Below are 26,320 nucleotides of genomic sequence, written 5' to 3'. Positions count from 1 at the left end.
GAAAAATGCAGCCGAAGACAGTTTCTAGAGGAAGTTTCGGTGTTTTGAAAAACTTAGTGCATTGATTCGCGGTGATGAGTCGTGAATTGTGGGATGCAGCTTGAAAAGTCCGCTGGGTATTTCCTCCTGAGGGGTACTTGCACGCAAGCACTCGCTCATGGCGCGTGCTTCAGACTGACCCCAGGAGCTTACCCTGACTAACCCCTTTATGCTCGTAAATACATTGCCGAGTGCGTGAGCACGACAATCTTTAACGCGATAACATTCCATACCTTGTTTCGCGAAAATTCCGGTGTCAGCGTCATTTGTTGTCATCTAAGAGCCATTATCTTGCGCGTGACCCGAAAAATTGAGAAAGATGGAAGTAAATCAGAATTTTTGAATGCAAGTCAGCATAAATCCCGGGCCTGCTGCGTGGCAAGCTGGTGTTCTGCCGCATACCCATAGATTTGTTGAAACGGTTAAAAACAGTATACGAATGCTATGTAGTGAAAGAAATCTCTTTAACGCATCGTATATAGCGTGTAAGAGGGCTATAAAGTCGCGCCAGGTCGCAAAAAAGCATGATTTGAGCAACGGCTGGCTAGATTTAAAGGGCCACTCACCAGGCCCCATACCGAATTTTAGTTAGACATTGGAAGTTGTTGGGTGTCCGATGAGGGACGTTTTGCCACAAAAAGTTTTTGAATCGGTTCATTACGAGCGGAGAGAAGTGGTTTTTTGAAGCGGCGCGAAATGAGGGTGAGAAGAGGCGAGCTCGGAGCCCTTGCTGCTCTTTCGCGTAGTCTTCGCAAGCCGAATCTTTTCCCCACCCTCTCCGGCATCCAACCAAGAGGTGACGTGCGCATGACGTAGCGAACAAGCCCCGCCCGCGAGCACGCGAGCAGCGTTGCTTTGTTGACCAGCGTTATATTGTGGCCTTCTGCCTGTTTCTGCGGGATGGTTTGGAAACGCTGGCTTAGACGCGGTAGAGTAGATGAGCACAATGAGTGCGTGAACTCGTGGGAGCGTTCCACGGCGGTCGTCTGCTCAATGCGCTGACCGCGGGGATACAAACGCATGCGAAACGCTGGCACATTAGCCCCGCATGTCGTAGCCTTTCACGGGAAAAATGAAAGAAAGAGGCGCACATTTTTTTATTGCGTCACATTATTCATTTCAAGTTTTATTCATCTCTTGAAGCAACAAATGCATAAGCTACGCATGTTGTGTTAAATATTTTGTGCCATGTCACGTGGTATACTTTTGACAACGTCAGAGCAGACTCGTCTATGTAGAGGACCAATGTCACTGCATTGCCGTGTACGTCGGGCCATTCCTACGCCTACGTCATGCCCTCATTCTCTACGCGTGCGCCGGCAGAGGGGAGAAGGAGCAGCTTTCATCTTGAATTTGACCCATTTCCACGAGGCGTAGCGTTGCAAAGTTTGGCAGTCGTGATCAAAACGCCTCGTCTACGCATTGCCTGTCAGCTCAAAATTGTCAAACCTGGTGAGTCGCCATTTGAAGCTCACCCATTACAAAGCGTTCACACATATTTAGTATTTATCAGCGGCAGAGCCATCAACATTGTATACAACTTTGTAGGTCCACGTGTTGTCATAGGAACCCGTGGGCTCTTCGCTGGTTCACAAAAGAAATAATTATGGCTTAGGGGGCATTGAATAACTGTAATTGCGATAGGCACTCAATGATACTTCGAAACAGCCAATGCTACGTGCACTGCCGTTCGTTTGCTTGAGGCACGCTTGAGCCGTGCATCGAGAAACCGAGCGTACAGGCTGTTCAGAAGGTGATGAAAAAGAGGCCTGATTACGCTATCGCAATCTGCTCTTGAAGGAGACGCCCATGTGTCCTTCAACTTTTTTAGGGGCGAAGCTTGTTATAGCGGCATCTGTTTGTCCCTCGTAGTCGTAGTAGTAGTCGTAGTGTGTAACTAGTCTTACATTTTGACCTCCAAGGCGGTGCCGATGAGAGATTTCTTCTGTGCGTTGTTGAACAATAAAAAATTCGCAGCGTGCGCGTTAACTAAAACCCGAATTCTCCTGTCTCTCATTCCCCCTTAGCAGCCATTGGCATATACATTGAGCACTATCTGACAAGAAAGGGTTGTTACGTTATACTCGCTGGACACAACTTCCTTGGTTTTAGAAAGGTTTAGCGAGCGTTGGGCCGCAGTGCCAGTAATACAGTGAACTAGTATATACCATGAACTCGAGGTGGTAAAAGGTGGGAAGTAGGCACGAAGCGCAAGCCGTAAGAAAGTGTGCGTGTGCCACCTCTCGTTTAGTCCTTGGAATGTCCACTGGATGGCGGTGCATATGCGGAATATATGATCAAAAGATGCGAGATGGTGGTACTTGGAGTGTTGAATAGATGGACGAACGGACACACACACAGATACATGGACGCACTCAGGGATGGCTGCACCGACGGATGGACGCATGGACGAACGCAGGGGCGGATGCATGGACGAACGCAGGGACGGATGCACAGATGGACGTGCGGACGCACGAACAGACGCACGCACGGACGGGTTATTGTACGCACGGACGGCCACAGAGACGGACGCATGGACGCACGGAAGCAAGAACGAATGGATGGACGGATGCTTTGCCCCTCTCTCCATCATTCACTCCTTGGATATACTGCCATTTTTTAGCATTGATAGCGCACTTGATACGTGAACTTATTTACAGCCCAACACCAGAAAACACAGGACAGAAAAGGAGCAGCGCACTCCTTTCTTTCTCCTTTGCTCCTTCCCCGTCCTGTGCTTTCTGGTGTTGCGCTGTAAATAAGTTCACGATGCATCCTAACGAACTGACCTAACTTACCGTCTCACTTGATACGTGTCTGCTATCTGTTGTCGTGGGCCTAGGGGTCATGGTTTCGAAGCCCATTCTGATAACGTTTTCGTTGCCACCAAAATATTTTCAAAATAGTTTCACTGGCAAAAGTACGTCATTGAATTCTTGGTGCACGCTGGCATAAAACGCTTCTGAGGAAATTAAGTGTCTTTATTATTTATCTTACGCGATAAACAACAACTAAATGTCTCTTGATTATAGTGACAGCTTAGCATGGTGCTGAGTGTGCAAGCGGGCACAAGCCGCTTGCATCTGGAGCGGGATCTTCCAAGTTTAAGTGCTATATCATGGAATTATAAAACTAAGTTTCGCTAAATCAAGCTGCAGTAATACTTAAATTCGTGGTGTGGCTGCAGGTCACCGCTCATTCAGACCTCATAGAGGTGTGAACTAAAATTAATTTTTAATCAACTTTCTATACATAGCCCACGCTTTGAAGGAAGGCAGTATGAGGTCCATTCATCGTCTCGGACAAAGAGACGCAATCCGTGTTTCTGGATTGCGTTCACAAGGGAGTACTAGTGCGTTCTCTGGGAAAGCAAATGGACCCCCGGACGTGGCGGATAACCCGCTTAGCTCCTAAGTGCATTTTATTCCCTTCTTTAAAATATAGTTTCGTTAAACATAGCGAAAACTGTATAAGGCTAGGCGAAATGAAAGATCTTGCGCCATGAGATACGCTAAACGTCTGTATTGACTGATCCGTCAGTTACACCGGTCCCGACATCGCACTTAGCACGCGTCCCATTAGAAGTGCTGTCATCGACACCGTCCATTTTTTCGCAGCCGTGATGCGAGTCAACGCACAGCAGTTTGAACAGAGTTCTTATGAAAGACAGAGAAATGGAGAAAAAAATGAAGGCATATCCACGAAGTGAATGCTGGTGATGAGTCGGCGCAGCGTGCATCGAACCATGAATCTTGGTTTTCTATTTTATTCTGGTTATCAGGCTTTTATTAGAGGCGTCGTACTTTAGAGTCTAGACTTGGCCGTTGTCTGGCGCAGCACATGCAAGGTACCCACAGTATACGCGCACAGTAACGTTCATGAAGTTTTAAAGCCCACTCTGTCACTATGTCATTCGCAAATATGCTGATAAGCATGGTTCCCACTATACACCTCCGAAAAAAACATTACGTGTACTGCGGCTGATGAAGACAACAGCGTTCCAGATCGCACACTTTCTTTGTTTCGTGGATGAGATTGACCGTTAAAATCATTGTCACCAGAGAAAGGCAACGCCGACGTAGAAAACAAACTAGCCCGCAGGCGAGATTTCGGGAAGAATCGGCAAAGTGGCAAAGCCGGCAACATGCTGCTGATCCGGAGGCGAGGGAATGGCATGCGGTTGCTCAATGTCAACGCAAACGCAAAGTTACTCCTGAGGCGAGAGCTCGAGAAGCAGAGACTAATCGTTTCGCGGCTCCTGTTCAAAAGCGTCAGGCGTTTAGCGCAAGGCAACGCGCTGTACGTAACAATTTGTCAAGCAGTCAGGGTATCTATACACGTTCAGAAAATGGTGTATTGCCTTCCCATAAACATACCCGATGACGCAGGCATCGACCTGCACATAAAGCAAAAGCTGGTAAACAAGCTGTTGTAGAAGTCCGGCCTAGTCAGGAGACGAAAAAACGAAACATTCACATATAGTTGAAGTGCCTATGAGACTTCGTTTGTTTGTTGCCTGTGAAAACTGCCACATACCCACTGTGGGGAATCGGCCAGGAAAGCTTGTGGCCTGTATGTCAGCACTATACAATGATTGTCAGGCTATTACTAAAAGAACAAAAAAGAAAAAGAATTGCGAACCATATTTGAAAATTAAAATATTAACAAAAAAGATGAATCAATAAAAAAAAAGAGAGCTAATACTATATCAGAAGACTGAAATTTTAAGCAGACCAGACAGTCGAGTTTACATCACCCGATGAATATTGAATGCATGTCCGACATCATTCACATCACCATTTATATCAGAAGTATTCGTCAAAAATATATTAAAGCAGATGTAACCCCTTCACAAATACTCAAATAAAGAACGAGAAAGCACGAGGAGACCTCATCATTGTCAACCTCAGGCTAGATCCCATCGAAGAATCATTGGCTCTACACTATCAGGACCACAAAGCAAATAGTAAAAGCAAACTGGAGCGCAGAACTGAGCACGCCTTACGAGCTATGACCAATAAAACATAAAATGCATTTTACACGTTTTTTCGCTCATTTACCTGTGCGAGTGGGCGGATAATTTAACTTCCTAATGTTTAGACCACTCATCATTATTCGCTTCGTGGAACTGCATGGATGTTTGTAGCGCCAACTGTTGACTTTCAACTGGTGGGTTACTTATAGGGAAATTATGCTAGCACTAGAGATTCTGTTCTTATCGATAACCTGTTAAACCCATAGCATTAACAAGCTCGTTTCGCCGAAACTCCAGCGTCGGCGTCAATGGTTGTTAGCGAAAAAGAATCGTGTCTGGGACTAAACAATTGAGGAATAAGCAAATAAAATTAAAGAATAAAGGTTACTGAGTCCGAGTGTGAATTAAACCCGGACCATTTGCATAGCAAGAAGGCGTCCTACCACGCAGCCACACAATTGGCTTGGAAATACAGAAAAGAGAACTATCTCTGCTTTCAAATGCAGCGGAAATAAAATTCATGCTTTACAAACACGCGTCTGCAGCAATCCTCACAATACAAGATGTAATATAGCAGTAATATGGAGTAGTGCAAGCGTACGTTGCATTCGGGCGCCAAAACAGTAGATTTTCCAAACTACTTTGTAGCTTAAAGCCAGGCACACTAGACGGCGCGTAATGCCTCAAGAGCCGGTAAAGGGTGCATAGAAAGTTTTAAAACATTTCGCCGGCATAATTGCGGATGGTTTAAAGCATGCTAACCATTACACAGAATGTAGCTATATGCGAAAGCCTCACTGACACAAGCCACATTTAACGTTATTGAATTCATTGTAGCAATCGGCAAGTCAGACTTCTCCGAAGTCATCCTAGAATAAAAAGTATTCACTAAGTGGTTAAAGTACGCATTAAGAGCGGGATATCACTCTCTAGTTGAAATCAAGAAGAGAAAGTGGACATCCATGGGCCGGACATGCAGCGCGTAGACAGGATAAGCGCTGGTCATTAGGGGAAATAACTGGTTCCCAGAGAAAGCAAGCGGGTTAGGGAAAGACAGAAGGTTAGGTGGGTAGATGAGATTAAGAAGTATAAATTGGCAGCAGCAAGCGCAGGACCAAGTTAACTGGGCGGAACATGGGAGAGGTCTTTGTCCTTCAGTAGACGTAGTCATGCTGCTGCTGCTGCTGCTGCTGCTGATGATGATCATTCTCTTGTTCAAATAATAAAGACGAAGCCTATAGCGGCCTTCTAACATTTGAAAAGATTGGTGCTGCCTTCATAACTTGTAGTAGCGCTCGCAAGAACTATTGCGCGTGGTACTGACAACGGAAGGCGCAGGCCTGTGATTGGATAAATGTGATGTTAAATGTTGTGATGGCGTGGCATCAAATTAGGAATTAGTATTGCATTTCTTTTTACTGTGAAAGCTGTTATGAGATCAGAACACGAGTCACAGGCGGCACCGTAGTTGTCCGCCGCCGCTGACGGTGTCCGTAGCCAGTATCGATAGAAAACAAAACTCAGTAAATCAATAACACAAATGACACAATGAGATTCAAAGCCGGGTCTGCTGCGTGCCAGCCCTGTATTCTACCACTGAGTCATGCCAGTGCTTGAAACTCGCTTCTTAACTGGACTTAGGCAGCCTTGATGTCGCAAAAGGAATCATGGTATTATGAGTAATAAAGCGTGTTGGAACATCAAAGAACAGCCAGGCGTCACACATTGTGATTTGCGCAACTAGTGGGTCATCCAATGCTCCAACCCGCTACATAAGCTGGTTCTTGACCTATTTACTGTGGCGCATACCCACTTCAGGCTTATTTCTTCAGCGTCGTCAGCCACTGCATAAATATTTGGAAGAGCTGAGTACAAATTAAGACGTCTAATATTGCTAGAAGGGCAAGCTCGGCGGCTCTGTCTCGGGCTTCCCAGGTGCGTTGCGAATAGCGTGCTTTATTTGGAAGCTTTACTTGATGTGAGATTTCGACACCTTACCGTGCAAACATTTTTAAAGCTCTACGATGCACCTCTCTCCAGTCCTCAGGCGGTTTGCTTCGAATCTCCAGATTCTGTCTTAAAGTGCCCGTGGCATCGTTTTCAATGACCCCAAGTCATTATCGTCGAGTCTCTGTTATCCAACCTTCACATTTCTCTTCGGAATTTAACTCCATTAACGCTATGCTCGTTTCCAGTCGACCTAATTTTCGATGACATTTTCCTAAAAAATGACAAGTTACTTACAAAGCATGTTCTGGATGGCCTCCTTCAAGACCATCTCAGTCATTTTTCTACTCACGTGTTAATTTCAACGGATGCCGCGCAAATCTTCAGACGGAAACAGTAGGCATTTTTTCAAGTCAGCTTAATTGTTCTTTAGCGCTCCGACTGCCTGACTTCACGCTGATATGTCTCGCAGAATTCCTGGCACTTACAGAGGCTCCTAAAGAAGTAAGTTATCGGCAACAGAAAGCTAATAATACTTCGGATATTTTTGTTCTAGTAACAGCGCGACAACTTCAGGAAGAGACAAGAAGGACAGAAAAGAGCGCTGACTGTGAACTGAATTTCATTGAAGGTGCTATGACGGCTATTATACCGAGTACCATACCAGTGCTCATGCACGACGATACATATGTGGCCATGACAAAATAAGCTTAACTGAGAAAGGAATACTATCTCTCGGAAAGGATAAGTGAAGGTGTACTGATGCATTGATCCGTGGTCTTCCTGATAAAAACATTCTTCCAAAATATTTTTCCAATTTTTGTTCTTGATTTTTTTAAAACCGTGTTTTATTCTTCACAGTGTATGGCCATGATTTTCTTCATGGCCCTACACATTCTTCACAGTGTATGGCCATGAGCCATAGCCATTCTTAACATTTAAAGCATGCTGTCTTGCTTGATCATTTAAGCATCGCCCAGTTTGTCCTATATTTATTTTTCCATATGTCGACGGTATCTCACACACAACATAAGATTGACAATCAGTAAACCTATTCTCGTGACGAATGGTGCAAGGTTGACTATTCCTGTTGCTGTTTTTCCGCCTGGAGGCTGAAATATACATTTGAATTTCCAAAAGGCAACGTTATTCAGTTCTTAGATGTTCAGCTTTATTTTTCTGATAATGCACATATTTGCTGGTGCTATCAGCTCTGGAGTGCTCAGAACGTTCTGGCTTTTGATAGTGGGCACTCAAATTTTGTAAAAAGAGGAATAGCCACCACGTGTATTCAGGCCACCCTTCAGAAGTCATGGGAGCGGAAGGGGGAGGTTATCCTTAAAAAACCAAAATAAAAGACTAAAAGATGCTGGATATACCATCAGCATCATCACACTTGTTTGCGAAACCCTCCCTGAAAAAGTAAGGTTAAAGAAAGCCAGAAAAAAAAATAAAACAGAATAACCAAAGACGTTAGCATGTTACACCGTATGTACATAAGGCGTCTCACAATTTAAAGAAAATAGCGAAAACATATAATAATAACTTGTTGTTTTCCGCCCCTTGCCACCTTTCAAAAGTGCGTGTACTAAACAGCAGCAGGAATAGTCAATCTTACACCATTCGTCATGGGAAGAGGTTACTGAATGTTAATCTAATGTTGCGTATGAAATACCGTTGACATGTGGAAAAGTAAACATAGGACAAAGTGGGCAATGCTTCAATGATCGAACAAGACAGCATGCTTTAAACGTTGAAAAAGGCTATGCTAGTCTCATGACCATACACTGTGAAGAATGTACGGGCAGTCCTATGTTTCATAAAACACGGTTTTTGAAAAAAATGAAGAACAAAAAAATGGCAGCATATCCATGGAGTGAATGATAGAGAGTGGGATGAAGCATTCGTCCGTCCATTCGTTCTTGCTTCCATCCGTCCATGCATCCGTCTGTGTGACCGTCCATGCGTTCATCCGTCCGTCCGTGCGTGCGTCTGTTCGTGCGTCCGTCCCTGCGTTCGTCCACTCATCAGCCCCTGTGTCCGTTCATGCGTCCATTCATGCATCTGTCTTTGTGTCCGTTCTTCTATCTATTCAACACTCCAAGTACCACCATCTCGCATCTTTTTATCATATATTCCCCATACAGAAGCACCGCCATCCAGCGGACATTCCAAAGACTAAACGAGAGGTAGCATACGCACACTTTCTTATGGCTTGCGCTTCAGGTCTACATCGCCCCTTTAAACACCTCGAGTTCATGGTATATATTAGTTCACTGTATTCACGGCACTGCGGCCCAACGCTTGCTAAACCTTTCTAAAACCAAGAAGGTTACGCCCAGCGAGTATAACGTAGCAAGCTTTTCCTGTCAGATAGTGCTCAATACATGTCAATGGCTGCTAATGTGAACTGAGAGACACGAGAATTCGGCTTTTACTTTCTTACGGCTTGCGCTTCGTATCTACTTCCCACCTTTAACCACCCGGAGTTCATGGTATATACTAGTTGATTTTATTCATGGCACTGCGGCTCAACGCTCGCTAAACCTTTCTAAAACTAAAGAGGTTACACCCAGTGAGTATAACGTAGCAACCCTTTCTTGTCAGATAGTGCTCAATGTACATGCCATTGGCTGCTTATGGGGATCGCAGCGTGCGCTTTAACTAAAAGCCGAATGATCCAGTCTCTCATTTCCCCTTAGAAGCCATTGGCATGTACATTGAGCACTATATTTTATTGTTTAACAACGCACAGAAAAAATCTCTAACCAGCACCATCTTGGAGGTCAAGATGTTATACTTGTTACACACTACAACGGCTACGAGAGACAAACGGGTGCTGTTATAAAATGCTTCGCCCCTAAATATGAAAGAGAGAGCCGCTTTTCATCAGGAAGACCAGGGGTCAATGCATCAGTGCACTTTCACTTATACTTTCTGAAAGGGAGAGTATTTTTTCTCAGTTAAGCTTATTTTCTCATGGTCACACATGTGTCATCGCGCATGAGCACTTTTCTTGTACGCGGTAAAAAAGCGGTCGTAGCACCTTCAATAAAATTCAGTTGACAGTCAGCGCTCTTTTCTGTGTGTTTTGTCTATTCCTGAAGCTGTCGCGCTGTTACTAGAACACAAACAACGTCCGCCAGGCAGTCTCCTTTTCTCAGGATATTTTGGTCTCTCGTACCACTTAGCCAATCAGAAGTTCCATTGTTTTGGGTCTCCGCGCATGCTGAAATTATACTAAATGAAACTGCTGATTCGCTCGCCTCGGCGTCTTTGAACTTCTTGGTTTGGCTAGTACCTCCACAGTTTTTTTATTACTGCAGAACGATTCAAATGCCTGTTAGTCTTAAAGAACAACGAAACATCGCTTTTACAATCTGAAGAGTAGTGGCACTTGTAGTGCACATGGAACACCGCAAAATACCTTTCTCGTGAATGTCAGGTGGCCCTCACAAGCTTTCGCTGTAGAGTTCTTCGGGTAAATTATTATATTCACAAATAAGTATTTTCATTAACTAACCTATGTGAAGTTAGCAGTGAACTAGAAACAACAAATCACTTCCTTTTAGCATGCCACGGTTTCGCCTCACTCCACCGAATAATTCTTGAGAGGCCGATTGGTATGCTAGGATCGGCAGTTAATACGTCCACCATTTTATCATTTGGCGCCATTCAATTAGGTGCGGGCCGAAGTGCTATTCTGTCAGCGCTACATAAATCTACGGAGGCAACCGGAAGAATACCCTTCTGGCGCTGTCGCCAGATAAATCCAATTTTTTGTCCTCCTTCTTCTTCTTACTATTTTTTAAATCTGATTTGTTAAATCCTTTCGCCCTTCTCAATTTATTATTTGATTGTACGTTATTATTCCCCCTTTTCTTATCTGATTTCTCTCTCTTTTAACAAACACTGTATAAAAATTTACAATATAAGGTACAGTGTGGCTAATCCCCCTTGTGGGTACCAGCCAAGGTCTTCTAGGGGACAAAGCAAACGAAACAATTCTAACAAGTGTGCAGCGGATAACACGATTCTTCAAAGAATGACTAAGGATAGCACATTGAATTATGGCCTACTACAAAAAATATTATGAACATTTATGGCGTAGTGGGTACCCAGCAGTGTGCTTCCATGTCACCCAAAAAGAGTTTAAAAGGGCCCTGAAATGCCGCTCTTCTAGCTTTCGCTGTGACTGTGCTGCGCGTTCCGCGCAGGCATGGCATTTTTTTCTTCAGCATAGTTTTTCACTCAGCAAGGACGAAAGTAAAGCTCTGTGACCTTTTCAGTTTGAAATTTACAAAGCCAGTCCAAAAATGCGCCGAACGCCATGGTGCAGCAGGAAACGTGCTGGGGACTCTCCAGGCACCGTTGTTGAAGAAACAAGAACAAAAGAAAATGTAAGAACGTTGATATATAGACGCCATCACAAAAAGAAAGATCAATTAAACTGCAAAACAAAATAGAAGCGTTCACGAGCTGCCTCTTTTCGCACGAGTCCTTCCCTCTTCAAGTACAACATTATTTGTTACCATCGCAACGACGTCTTCAATACGTTAGGCATAATAGGCAATAAGGCATATAAGGTTCCTGTACGGTGGAGATTTCAGTTCATTTCATTCGGCAGCCTTACGACGTCACAGAACGAGGGAAACATGGTTAGGTGAGCCCGCGAAAATTGAATTGAAGGTAAGCATAAATTTCATTGCATTTTGATATCTATACGGTAAATAACTTAGCACTGCGTTCCCCTATCACGACCGTCTGTGCGGCACTTATCTCTTAAGCCTCCAGAATACGTGGCCTGCTAAGAAAATGAATAAAACAATGAGGTCGTGAAAAGCGTTAGAGGACCACTCACCAGGCCCCATACCATACTATTTTTTAGTTAGACTGGGGAAGTTGTTGTGTGTCTGACGAGGAGCATTATGCCACAATTTTGTTTTCAATCAGCTGATTACAAGCCGAGGAAACTTTTTTTAAAATTAGACAGCCGGTCAAGTAAGGTATTTAGCGTGGTTACGTACTTATTGCACAATGGTTTACCTACTCAGGAATGCGTAGATTTGCATAGTGTAGGACGGCCCATGTTATGTCGCGTCCATCAAAGTGGAAACAATTTCCAATAATTTCTAATAGACATAATTCCACTTCAACTTGATTTTGCAAATATTGATAATATGTACACATTATGAGTGTTCTGTTGGACAAAATATGAAATGAAGGCTAAAGCTGACGTAAGCAAACAGGCGCTCAATAGCGCCACGCCACTTGTACGTTACGTTCCTAGTGGCAGAATGTATAAACTAGACGTGTACGCTGAAAAGCTAGGGAACGTTTGGACGGGTCAGGAGTAAAGCAGGTGGTTTTAGAGTCTCTGCGGGGCTTTATGAGTGACGTTTCGATCACCATTCATATGCTGGGAGATATTGGCTCCGAAATCACTTCGAGTGGATTTCATTGATTTAAGCCACGGCAATTTTTTACCCAGATTTGACTTTATTCTTCCGTATAGAAAAACCGTTTGGGAAACTCAGCGTGAGCTTGGGATTGAAGGGAGGTGTGCACGAATTCTGCCACCAAGATATGCATTGCTCTACAGCTGTGTTCTAAATTCCGCATCACCAAATTACGAATTATTTTTGTAGAACACTTGAAAGCAGACACACTTGTCCTTTAACGAAATGTACGCGTAACCTCTTAAAGAAACTGAATATATTGTATTGTTCGAGAAAAAGTTCGCGTATTATTTTCTGCGACACCAGGTGTGGCTGTCCTGGTGTGTACTAGTCATGTTCCCGTGTACTGCTGCCAACGTACGTCTTGTTCAGAAATATAAATGAAGTGAAATGGCACCTACAGAAATGAAAGGTCCAAACATAATGGTCAACAATATTGCAATTCATTTGCATTTCATGCTTTTGCTCGACCAGACGGGGTTTCGTCAAAGCATCGATTCCATTTATGTTTCGTTCGTTGTTAAGTATAATCACAGGAGCGTAATGGTGGATGTAGGTCGCTTGACCATCAGTTCTCAGGTGACTTGAACAAATTATAGAAGACGTGCTTATATATATAAAAACCTCGAACACAATGTGAACTGAAGCACTAGCATGAGATTCTATATCATTGCGCAGTGGTGATCAAACGCCGCCGTGCTTATACTGTCTAATGCAACATGTAAACCTGCAGTCTCGCAGCCAACCAAAGTGGCAAGCTGTATCCAGCCCCTTTCAACAAACAAGAGCACTGTTTGAGCGCTTTGAACTACACCCCGTTACTCAGCCTGCGCGAAGAACGAAACTGAAACCACGGAGGAACACGCCTTGTCAGTGCTAGCTAGTGTAATAATTTAATCGCAAGCATGTATACCACATTAATTGTATCGTGGTTCAAGAATCCCAGCGCCAGATTCTCTTTAACTTATTGTTTCAAAGTCTGCCTACGGATCCATTAAACCAAGTGCGTGCTGCAATAGAGAAGAAGAAGATGTGGCTGCCTTGTGTACTGTTTTTGATAGCTGTCGTAGATATATGCCAAGGCGGCGAATATTTTCGATCTGTGCCAGGTCTGGTGAGTTTGCTTCCGACGGAGAAAGCTATCGTTGTAGCTATGAAGCGTCACATCAGGCAATGTGAAACCACTTGGCAGCGTGTTGCGCTCGTCTCTCCACCACAGCATCTAGAGCTCCAGGATGCTTCATTGTCCCCATCAGAAGCTCGAGCCACGGAGCTGGTGCTGTTGAGGTTTCTGAGGCTCTCGGTGTTCCAGGCTGCAGCTGACATGCTCCGAAACGTTCGCTGCCCTCCGCCTTTAGTGGAGACTGGACTGTCCTCCTGGCCCACAGAAGACGACATAGATGGCGCGGCGACCAACGTCTGCAGGCTTCAGAGCGCGTATGGTTTGACAGCTGCAGAAGTCATTGCGACATTTTGCTCTCCGGTACTTTGCAATCAGTTGTCGTCGGACGATGCGCTGTGGCTGGGCGTCCATTGCTCTCGGAGCGAACCTTCAGCCGCCGCTGCTTGGGTCAAACTAGGGGAAGACACACGCTACGCCGATTTCTTCGATTACAATCTTTGGGAGTTGGAATCATCGACGCCTAAGTGGAATTCTACCTCCTGGAAGGCTGTCGTAAGTCGGCCACCGGAGACTGCTGCAATGTGGCCTTACCGAGATGCCTTTCTGGGAAATGAACGCTACAGCTTTCCCAGTGATACACGTTTTGGCGTTCTTTGTCGCGACAGCCGGGAGTCCGACGCTAGACCAAGTAGCCGTTGTTCGCGCTGCTGGCTGTCGTCCGGAAATCGGGGCGCAGCGACGCTTTCGCCCTTCACAGTGGAGGAGCTTTCTCCCTCAGAACCTCGACTCTGGCTCGTGCATGACTTCTTGAGTCACGACGAGTGTGAATCACTTCGTCGGGAAGCTACCGAACTGGAGCCGGCTTTGGTTACAGAGGAGAATGGGCGAGACGACGAGCCAGATACCCGGACGGCAGCGCTCGCCTGGCTCGAAAACAATGGAAGCGCCCTGCGCGTCTACCAGAGAGCCTCTGCGCTCACCGGTCTTACGATGGAGTCAGCCGAGAAGCTGCAGGTCCTTAACTATGCCCCCGGTGGACATTACAATGAGCACACGGATCCCTTGGAGAGAGAAGAAGAAGATGGTGAACGCCTGGCGACACTTCTAGTGTACCTAAGCGACGTAAAGCAGGGCGGCTCCACCGCCTTTCCCGAGGCCAATATTGCTATCAGGCCTCGTCGGGGGTCTGCGCTTTTCTGGTTCAACCTGAAGCAAGAAACAGCGGTCAGTCTGCGCCAGATAGATTACAGCACCTCACACGGCTCCTGCCCTGTGCTGCATGGATCAAAGTGGATCGCCACGCTCTGGATTCGGGAGCGGTCGCAGCCATGGGACCTTGACTATTCGCTTCGGTCATGAGGAGCTTCTAAGGGGTACTGCTTCAGCTGTGCCGGTCTGTTATCTAGAGGGGAGGGGGCGGGGAGGGGGCGAACAGTACTGCCACGTGATGGGAAGTTTCTGTACTATATCTTACTTCACTTATCAGTGTATTTGGTTTCGACAAACGTTTATCTCTGCTGGTGTTGCTCTGACTGATAGCTACATACCGAATATACTTTCTCTACTGATCTTTATTTTTGCGAAAATTAAAACATTTGAACGAAGCTGACTTTAGTCATGTATAAGTTTGCGTAGTTGCAATTGCTTGTGCACTTTGAGTTCACATTCAAGTGCCATGGGTTGCAAGCTCCATGCCCTCTGCGTTGTTTCGTCCACGTCAAATACTTCAGATATCTCAAAGCGATCGGGATTACATGCGAAGAATTATAGCTAGGGTTTACACAAATCTGGAAAAATAGTGATTCAGTTCAGCGCAGAAATTTCCGGAGCCCTCCACTACGGCGTCTCTCATAATCTTATGGTAGTTTTGGGACGTTAAACACCATATATCAATCAATCAATCAATCAATCAATCAGTTCAGCACAGAAGAAAACAAGGAAAGGAAATTGGAGATTTTCTAAGCTTTGCATTATATTTGCTCACCGCATCACCATCTCGACAGGACTATTCTCACGAGACATTCACATCGAGTGCACTTGCCTTTTATAATAGAATTTTGCCGAACATACTGCTGCAATATAAGCAAGAATTTTTCTGCAAGTAGGCGCGTTTGCGCTGCATATGTATCAAAGCAGTGCAAATATTCACGAGAAAATATATTTATCGTACGCGAAGGGGAATTATTTAGGAGAGCTTGACATGGGAGAGCTTGGACAAATGATTCGTAATCCCCTACATCTCAAACAGGAGGCGAGTGACGAGAAAAAAAAGATGCTGCGCTTTCTTCCAACTGCCACCGTCCAATCACACGTAAGCGCTCTGTTTCTGCGCTCTCATACCAGAATTCCTGCTGGCGCTCTGTAACATCATTAGCAATTAACTTGGTAGAACACAATGCGCTTTTCCAGCTTATTTCTTTATGATCCACGAGAATTTCAACGAATAGCGAAGACAGATCTCCTGTGATGGGACAGGCCCCTTGTCACGAGCCTTTTGTGAGGTCGGAGTTCTTAGCACTGAATGGAAAAAAAGATAAAAAAGAGGTGAAAAATGAGGGAAGGAGGAAAGAAAAAAGATAAGAGTGAATCAAAAATTGAAATAAAGCACAAGCACACAAAATAACAAAAATTAAAAGAAACTCCCTTGAAAAAAAGACCACAAAAAGTATACAAGCATACATAACAAAGCCCTCTAAAAAGAGAAAAAGACAGAAAATGTAGGGTAACGTACAACGTATATGTATCCATACAAAATGTATATGTATTGTTATGTACAAGTTGACACGTGTGTGAAAACATATCAAGGTACATATGAGTATGTATATTTGATATCAATGTAAGCGCATACATTCAAGAAAAAAAAAACTCAGAGGTTAATACGGGAGAAGCCGAAAGAGTAAAATATATAATAAAGAAGGACCAGGCTAATTTATGCCAGCCCGAACAGTGATACACAAGAGAGTGGAACGAAGAACATTGAAAGGAAGTACAACGAAGACGGAGCCATCAGCATGGAGATGGAAGATTGAAGCCAAGATAAAAAAAAAGAAGAGCGAGAAAATATTTGGTTTGTAAGTCAAGAGTTTGTAAGTGAAGACTGAGTTCGAATATCTGTGTATTAAGATAGACGGTTTTCTACCGTATATTGCTGATCTTCGCTGGTTCCCAAGGAGGTGGTTGGCAATGGTGGTGGCATTCCCAATTTTTTTGTTTCTCTCTCTTTTCTTTTTTTTCAGAATTACATTTGACACTTGTCATAATGATTTTTCGATTCGGTAGCCTGAAATACTTCAAAGAAGCAGGTAGGACATTTTTGTTGTTTTACATTCATTATTTTTCAGATTAAGTTGTGCCCACAAAAACCTGTCTGTCTGTAGAGCTTGATAAGGCTTCTGACTCGATGTAGTGTTAACTGTTCACCGCAGATGGTAACACAGGCGTAGCATGAGCGTCTGAGAAACCCATCTTGATACAACAAATCGACGCTCAACCTAAACCACGACTGTCTTCATTCTGCCTCGCGGGAACGCATCATCGTTAGAAGAGGGCGCCACTCACTAACACAATGGTAGCGACCTGTAGCGTCCTCAAAGAGTTGGCCCCGTAAGAATGTTGAAGTGGCATAAAGGGGGTTGTGTTCGCACTTATAAGTATAACACTGCCTTTGCGACATGCTTTGGTAGTCCTAACAAGCCGTAAAACATATCTCTCTCTTCAATAGAACTAGAACCCGAAACTTGTAGGCAGGCGCAAAAGAGGAAGTATACAGCGGAATAAATAAATGTACAAGTCTATTTATCCCTTATTACATGGAAGGGGGCAATAGTACACAGGGTGGTGGGAAAGAACCATTTGAAGCAGTCTACCTCTACCCACTCAGCCAACTGCAGGATGGCCTCCTGAATATCGGGCCTCGAGCTGCACAAGGCAGCCTCCCACTGCTCCTCACTAGAAATTAGGCGTTGCCAGAAAAGGGGGAAGAGGGGTGCTTAGGGCAGTGCCACATGATGTGGTGCAAGTCTGCTGTGTAAGAAGAACAGAATATACAAGAGACAGCCGAACTCTTCCATCAGTCGGACGTGCATTTTGATCATGATGATGATCTCAGTTTCTGGCACTCGTCCACAAAAGGGGGCGATGGCGAAGAATCAGGCAGACCTTTAAGTTATTGAATATCGATCTAAAAACGTGTAATAAAGATAGGTGCATAAAATCAAATCAAAACTAATGAGAAAAATACTGCACGAGAAAGCAATCAGAGAATCAGATAGGCTCGGAGCCAAAAAGAAGAATAAGGATATACTAGCAAGGTAATCTTTTTGTTTTGTTTGTGTACGCAAACACAGCAGAGCACACCTCCCGCTTACTATAGCCCATTGTAATCCCTCCAAAGAATCAAATTGCTGCAGCATTTTTTTCAGAACCTAGCTTTTTCATTAGATCCACAAGCTATCTTTTCCTTTTTTAAGAATACTGGTGAGCCCCACCGCGATGGTGTAGTGACCCGCAGGTCGCGGGATCAAATCCCAGCTGCGACGGCTGCGTTTTTGAGGGAGACGAAATTGCTTTAGGCCCGTGTGCTCAGACTTGCGTGGACGTTAAAGAAACCAAGGTGGTTGAAATTTCCGGAGCCTTTCACTATGGTGTCTCTCATAATCATAAGGTGGCTTGGGGACAATAAACCCCGCATATCAATCAGGAATATTGACAACAGAATAAAAAAAACGTTTATTGTTTTCTTTCCTTGAAAAAGAGACTTAATGGAGACGCGGAATTCTACAGCGTAATCTGGTGGCGGTTATTTATAACGGCTGGGATACACACAACTACTTATTCCAGCGAAATCTTAACTGTACAGTCTCTTACTTTATCCAATCATAATATATATATATCTCTATGTGCAAATACGCCTTTATTAATATTATTGCTGCCATGTAAGCCATATCAGGTAAAATGTTGAAGAGTGGTCCTCTTGAAGATGCCTTGGCTAATCCGTCTGCCATCTCATTCAGATGAATCCCGTGGTGGCGGGGTGCACATAGCGAGTGGGTTTTACTGATTTTTGCTGGTAATAAACTTCTAAACACACTCACGAGCACTATTTGTTTTTTTTTTTGCTGCAGAGACTACCGCACATACTGAAAGAGAATCAGCCATTATGAATGCTTCTGATTTGCTTTGCAGAAAGATCACGAAGTGCGAGAACAATAGCATATAATGTAGCAATGAATATAGGAGTGCAATTTGGTATTCAGACTGAGAAATAACGGTCGAGTGAAAGGCAGGAGATAGGTGCTGCCACATTTATGTTTAACACGGATGCACCCGTCGCAGTGATGTTGTTTATAGACTGATCAGTCCAGTAATCTTGTGACTGCTTATTTAAGTATCGAAGGGTGATTTGTTTTGCATTACACAGAAAACATATCACCAAATTCTATGTGAAGTTCTGATTTGAGTATACTGGTTGAGGCAATTGTTTGACATTTGCAATCAGAAGTTCTAGTCAAAGGGGAGTGCAGTCTTGACTACTGTGTTTCTAAGAATGCGCTTGGTTTTTTTAATAAAAGAATGAGAAGCTTGTCTCTAAGACGAACTGTGTGTATTTATCAGTTTCAGTTGCAGGTACTATGAATCGAGTTGCCAAAAGTGGAAGACGCGCTTCCGCATACAAAAAATTACTTGCGACAAACTTCGGCAGTTTAAGACACAAGAGCGAAGCTTCTCTTTCTAATAATATTTGTTGTCTCATTTTATATGCCACGCTGCCAGAAAATATTGCGCACCCGAATTTGATAATAAACCGTACATACATTTTGTAAATTATTATCAATTTATTTCTTCTCAAACCTGTTTTTATGTTTTCTAGTGTTCGTAACCACCACAAAAGCACGTGTGGCTTTAAAACCAACTTCATCGATGTGGTTTTTTCCAATTTAACGTTCCTGTATATACGAGGCCTAGGTATTTCAGGCAACCTACCTGGGGAATAATCTCGATACGATACATCAGTGGGATGTTCACAGGATCCTTAAATAAGAATGAGAGAAGCGCACTTTTGTGGACGTTCGATGACATATAAACATCTTCAAGCCATGCTTCCAGCGTGTTTATGTAATCTGTTAATGACTGATACCACGAGTGCAGACCACTATCTGTTGCTAAGAAAGCAATATAACCTACATACACGTAAACTTTATTATCCCGATGGGCTGGAATTCGACCTAGTAATATGTAAATGAAACAGGCGATAACACTAAGCCCTGTGGTAAACCTCGTGATTGCTTATATCTTTTAGAAGAGCATGCACAGAAGATGCAATAAAATTATCTGTCTCTTAATGACTCTGTTACTCATGCTAGTACATTGATACCTACGTAACACCTACATGACACCTACGTAACAATATATTTTGGAAAACAATGGTAATACATTTGTGAGATTAGAATACAACACTCCACTTTATCGTCCGCCTTAGCTGTGTCTAGAGTCACTAGTGCACACGATTAGTGCCAACGCCAAGCCAGCTGTATGCGACTTTTAAAATTAACATGTGCAAGCCAAATGGTATGGCCCTAAAGATCAGTGTGGGCTGTGACCTAATTGTTGTGAACCTGCCTTCCATGCCTTCAGCAACATTTAACGAGAATTCGGAGAGTTCGCGAGGATGCATATTTCAGAATGAATACTTTCTGCCTGTGCAATAATTTTTCTAGCCCGCAAGAATCTAAGAAGCACTTTCTTATGTTCATATCTAGACTGATAAATAAGTTTATTCATATCTTTGTCATATTCCGCTTTGCGCACTGTACGTTTGGAATCAGCGGTTATAAATTTATAATCACACTAATGTTTGGGACGCTGGTTGATTAAAAGCTCTTTCCAAGCCGCTTTTTGTTTTCTGTACCCCTGACATATTCCACTTTCACCCCGTGCATTACGCCCTTTGTACAAGAAAAATAGGCTAGAATAAGTGAACTCACCGGTTATGCGGAAAATTCAGAACAATTTAAAAGCTCTAGAACGCAATCCTGATCTGCAGAGCAGCAAAAAATATAGCGCGGCCGAACTTATTGATTTTCTCAAAGTGCAACAAGGCTTGGCGGAGCTCCACTTGAATCGCCTTGGGGTTCGTTATTGAAATGAACCCAATTCGTAGTATTCAGAGCCACAGGGACGTAGTTCTCTCCAACACGTAGAAAGGCTTCGAGATGCCAATTTTTAGCTGTCAGAAAAGCTAGCCAAGGGGAGCAACCTTGACGAGGTGATGAAAAAGACATCAAAATAGTCTGACTTGCCCGACTTCCAAAAGACTGCGAAAACCAGTCAGAAGAAACCAACGAGGAACACGAAAAACCAAAAAGCAAATGAATCTCTAATCTAATGAAACCCCTGCCACGCTGGAGGACTTGCTAAGAACTGGGTAGCGTTCAGAAGAAATTCTGAACTATTGGATTAAATGTCGTCATGTTGAAGATACAGCAAGTACTAGTGTAACAAAATTCAAAATACTCAGAAGAGATTAAAATACTAAAACAATAAAATGAATATTAAAACAGGTAGTAACTGAGTTACGTATTTGAGGAAAGACTATATAGGAATTAAAAGCGCAATTTAGAAAATAGGAGTATCAATTGTCTCCACAATCAAATCTCTTTCAGCCTTTAATAAACTCGTCCAAGGCCGGCAGCGTTCCCGTCACTGTCGCCAACGAACAAAGCCCCAAACAAAAAACATTTGGCACATTGATATGATGATGATGACGCTTCTTTGATAATATGCGCCTAGCCGCTACTTTATGTTATCAAAAGGGCTTACCACGTTCTTCTTCTTGTGCTCCACACAAGGCACACACCCTTTGGAGAGAATCGGATAAGTAAAACGTGCATCACAGACTGCAATCATCGTTTGCAAATATTCTCCGTACAACCACACTGCGCTTCTTTGCGATTGTTCATCATTCCGACATGACGAAGGCAGCATTAGGCACAGTAAAATAAAATCTAATAATAATGCATTATACCACGCAAGCCATACATGCACTTTGCCATGGGTTAATCAGTGCAGGATAGAAAAAAGGAGAAGGTGGGGCGTGAGTAGGTGAATGAAGTAGTCAAAGCGAAACAGGAGCATCTGCGTAGCAGTTTGTGAATTTCTGAGAGGCACAAGGAGGTTCGCTTGTTGAAGTTTTTTTTTTTAACTAATGAAATTCATGTTTTTTGAAATTACCATTGAATGAGTCCTGTCAATTATTGGTTATTTGCCCACTTTATTTGTAAACAACCTTATGATTATCCACTCTTATATTTCCTAGATGACTGAATGTTTATTTTTTTCCTCTTCAGAATTTAACAATTCGTTTTCCCGTTTACAATAACCACTGGTTTAATGACCAATCCCTCGTAGTGGGTACAACTCAAAATATACAGGAAGAAGCAAGCAAGCAAGTGGGCTGCAAGCGGAGATAAACGGGAAAGAGTGTTTTTGCCACGTCACGTACAGCCGCTTACTGCTCGCACTTAAACCGTCGAGGAAGGCTTGGAAGTGAATGCCGTGTGCAACAGAGACCAGGGTGAGTTCATTGCTGTCTCTAAGAGGTAGGCTTTCGGTTCGTTTTACTAGCAAACAAATATGCGTTGCACTGAAAACAGAGTTGGTGAGCTCGTCTTTTGCGTCTCATCATCGCTTACCTTGCCTCATGTGAACTGGCCAAGGGGCAGTATTGAGGGAGGTGGGGAAGGGGAAGGAGCAGTGGTTGTGCCAATAGACTGATCAAAGAGTTTTAATGCATAATTTTGAAATGGTGTAGCACATAAACCGCTTAAAATAGTTAAATTAACCAGGCACATTTCATCAAATAATCTTTATCAATTTCACCATTTCTACAGCAGGTACAATTGTATCGGAAATATTGTGGTATTCAGAGCACGTAAGGAGACTAAAAACAAACAACAGAGGTATATACACGAGCGGTCACTTTAAACTAAAGTCTATTAACAGTTTACTGTGAAGTTGTAGGCACCCTTCGATTTCTTTTTAGATTTTATTTTCACGCATGTTTTTCTGTGTTCGGTGTAGGATAGAACAAAAAAAATATAGTTTGGAAGAGAGCGCTCGTCTGTTGTCTTTCAATTTTTGTCTTTTAACGGACTTTAAATACCTTTAGGTTCGCGTACAAACTCGACCAAATTTTAGTGCTTTTAAAATTCATATCGGAAACACGAGATCATGTGCCTCGCGTGATGTGCCTTGATGACAGGGATCGCCGGGCGGCCGTATCTGTTCCTGATAGGCGCGTGCCCTCTCAAGGAATAGCAGTCTTTTACCATATGACCGAAAACTGCATTTTCACTCTTGCTGTCTTCCTCTTTTCTCAGTGTAATTGTGTATCTGCATATACCAAATAAACAAATAAAAAGTGAATAAATAATAAATAAATAAATATATAAATAAATAAAATAAATAAATATTACACCATCTCCTGCTTAAGAGAACCACGCGTAGATGCGAAGCAGCGTGCACTAACGCTTTTGGAAAAGGTGAAAATCATGACAAGTAAATGGGAGTTATGGGAGGTGGCGTGACGCATATGTCTCAAAGCAGCGTGTACGGTCGTGGAAAAGCCGAAATAACATAAAAATGGCAGATCTCACGTACAGTGCGAATCGATTATATGCAAAGCACGAAGGAGGAGGCCTGATATGTCACTTTAAAATTAGCACAACGTTACGAGGTGGAGGTAAATTATGCCATAGATGACTTAAATGTCATGATTATTATGTTTCGACGTGTCGTTTACCTTCGTCATCTATTCACGTCATTTGACACCAAACTTGGTATATGTGGAGCTAGCGAAACGTGCTACGAGCGTAGCATGTAGTCATGTTTTACATGACACGCATGAAATGATTATCACATTTGGACCTGTCATATGGATTTGTTGTCAAATTACGTCACGTAATACCAAAGTTCGCATACGTGAAGCAAGCGAATCTGCCAAGAGCGTACATCAGTGTGGCTTGTAGTCATGTTCTTACATGACACGCACGTCATGATTATCATATTTGGACGTGTCATTTACTTTTGTCTTTCATTCGCGTCAGGTAATACCGAAGTTTTTTACATGTGAAGCTAGCGAAACGGCCCCGAGCATGTCATGAGCGTAGCATGTAGTCATGCTGTGAAATGACACGCATCTCATGATTACCATGTTTGCACCAGTCACATACCTTCGTCCTCTATTCACAACCCGTAACACAGAACTTGGTATATGTGAAGCTAGCGAAACAGCCAAGAGCACATCATGAGCATGGGATGCAGTCATGTTGTTACACGACACGCATTTCAGGATTATCACCTTTGCACCAGTCACATACCTTCGTCATACACTGTAGTACTAAATTTTGTATATGCGGAGCTAGCGAAATGGCAACGAGTGCATCATTAGCGTGGCATGTAGTCATGTTGTTACATAACATGCATGTCATAACTTTCATGTTAGGGTCTGTCGCTTGTGTTTGCAATGTAGTCATGTCATACTAGTCATGCGACATATCATGAGAATGAAACCACCGCAAGAGCAGCAAGACCATGACATATAAATAATGACATTCACAATATACATGTTATGATTTTCATATTATGGTGAGTCAGTTATGTTCGTCCTACAGTCATGTGTTCATGTCATACCATACTAGTTATGCAACATATCATGAGAATGAAACCACCGTAAGAGCAGCACGACCATGACATGTAAATAATGACATTCATGACACACATGTCTTCATTTTCATGTTATGGCGAGTCAGTTATGTTCGTCCTAGAGGCATGTGTTATCATACCAAGTTGGGTATCGATACCATTACCGAAACAGCCAGGAGAGCTAAAAGTCGTAGGTGGCTAGATAGATAGATAGATAGATAGATAGATAGATAGATAGATAGATAGATAGATAGATAGATAGATAGATAGATAGATAGATAGATAGATAGATAGATAGATAGATAGATAGATAGATAGATAGATAGATAGATAGATAGATAGATAGATAGATAGATAGATAGATAGATAGATAGATAGATAGATAGATAGATACGCTCAAAGACGGCGAAGTTCGCTAAGAAATGCTTCGCATTTATTACATACTTATATAAATAAATAGGGGGTGTGATGAGTGAAGAAAACGACGACAACGACGGAAGTGCGGGGCCGGGCAAGGCGCGTGTGATTTCGAGGTAACTGTGCGCGTGAGGTCAGCCATTTAGCTGATCACCTGTGGTGGCCCATGGAGGTGGCGTACCACGATTGGGCCACGTGTGACCATTACGTGGCGGTAAGCTTTGTCGCTGGGGATGAGCCGAAGCAGCGGCAGACGGATGACAGCGGGCCGAAGCGTCGGACGCAGGCGATCCAGGTTCCGGCCAGGGAACGCGGCCGTCCATACTGCTGCCATCGAACCACCAGCTGGGCAGGCATTGCCGGCACGAGTACTGCATCTCTGGGCGCGGCCTGGCCTGCTGTTCTCTTCCTTGCCGAGGGCATCGCGGATCTCGGCGAGGCGTCTCCGTGATCAGACGTTCGGCAGAGTGACGTACGTGGCCTGGCTAATGGTCACCGTTGCGCCGAGCATCGCGTCTCGACGCAAGCTGTTCGCTGGACGGGCTGGCCCATTACACGCCTGGAGCATCGCGTCTCCGATGCGGGTTGACTGCTCCGTAGTCACACCCATGCCATGAAGCGTGGGCGTCACCAGGGCGTCACACATCGGCAAGTGAGCGCATTCCATAGCGTCTTTCCACCGCCTCCTGCCCTGCACCTCATCGGCGTCGGTCGGACCGCCGATCTGGCCCTCAGGATTTAGAACACTTTTACTTGAACTCTAATTGGTCATTTGTTAATCAAGCTCAGTTCTCTCTGTCCCATTGTATGTATTTTTTCAGCCCCAGTGTTTTCTATGTTTAGTTTCCGTGTTCTGTCATAAACGTCGTGTGTGTTGTTACCGCGTCGTCTCAAAGTCCATTTCTCCTCGCACGACATGCAAAACAAGCGTTGACGAACCTTGGCACCGATAAAGAATATTTTTCATTACAGGGGGTTAACTCCATAATGGCGCGACGCGCTAGGCAAACGGCCACGAGCGCGCTTCGCTATATTATTGTCGAACGGTAAGCGCATGGTTCAAAACAGCTACGTACTCATAGTATTCTGCTACGCGGTGTGAAATTTCTCGGAAATGAACGCATTACTCTCGCGATCTGGACTCGTTGCTGAACTGCGGTGACCGAAGATGCCTGTTATGATAGACACTAGCCAATCAAACACTCTTAAGTAGTTTTACGGTGCCGTCACTTGCTTTCGAAAAATACATGTCATTTATGTTTCACTCTGTTGAACAGCGTGTTATCTGAGAATGGCCTTACGACTGCCTGTAGCTGCCGAACTGCTGCGCCTACCAAGCTGCGTGAAAAGCCTGGCGGTAGAAAAGAGTGACAGAGGCTACAAGGACTTGCTGGTATCTATATACAAGGATGTGCCTCACAACGAGACTATCGTCGAGAACATCAAAGTATGTAGCATAATGCAAATATTTATACATTTACTTTGTCAAAAGAAAGAACTTGAACCATGTTCTATTGTCTTAGAGACACGACAAAACACCACAGGGTCCCCCGCCTCAGCAGGCACGTTCTTAATTTTTTTGTTAGTCAATGTTCTGAAGCTCTCACGTACCCTTTGTAAAAATTTTCAGCAAGTAGCATGATTTAGCAATGCGTCCGG

The 26,320-nt window shown here is 43.7% G+C and overlaps 2 protein-coding genes across 6 annotated transcripts in view; one reads left to right on the top strand and one right to left on the bottom strand.

Annotated features, from left to right (window-relative positions):
• The window catches only part of LOC142772072 (uncharacterized), an 88,960-nt gene that overhangs the window by 44,480 nt on the left and 18,160 nt on the right, over nt 1-26,320 (bottom strand). The window lies entirely within an intron of this gene.
• LOC119164670 (prolyl 4-hydroxylase subunit alpha-2) lies at nt 9,621-17,997 on the top strand. The gene has a single exon (XM_075874176.1). The coding sequence runs from the start codon at nt 13,451-13,453 to the stop codon at nt 14,900-14,902; it is 1,452 nt and encodes a 483-aa protein (XP_075730291.1). The 5' UTR covers nt 9,621-13,450; the 3' UTR covers nt 14,903-17,997.

The sequence above is a fragment of the Rhipicephalus microplus genome, chromosome 9, assembly GCF_043290135.1.
Source record: "Rhipicephalus microplus isolate Deutch F79 chromosome 9, USDA_Rmic, whole genome shotgun sequence".
Taxonomy (NCBI): domain Eukaryota; kingdom Metazoa; phylum Arthropoda; class Arachnida; order Ixodida; family Ixodidae; genus Rhipicephalus; species Rhipicephalus microplus.
This window is presented reverse-complemented; position numbering and strand designations above follow the sequence as displayed.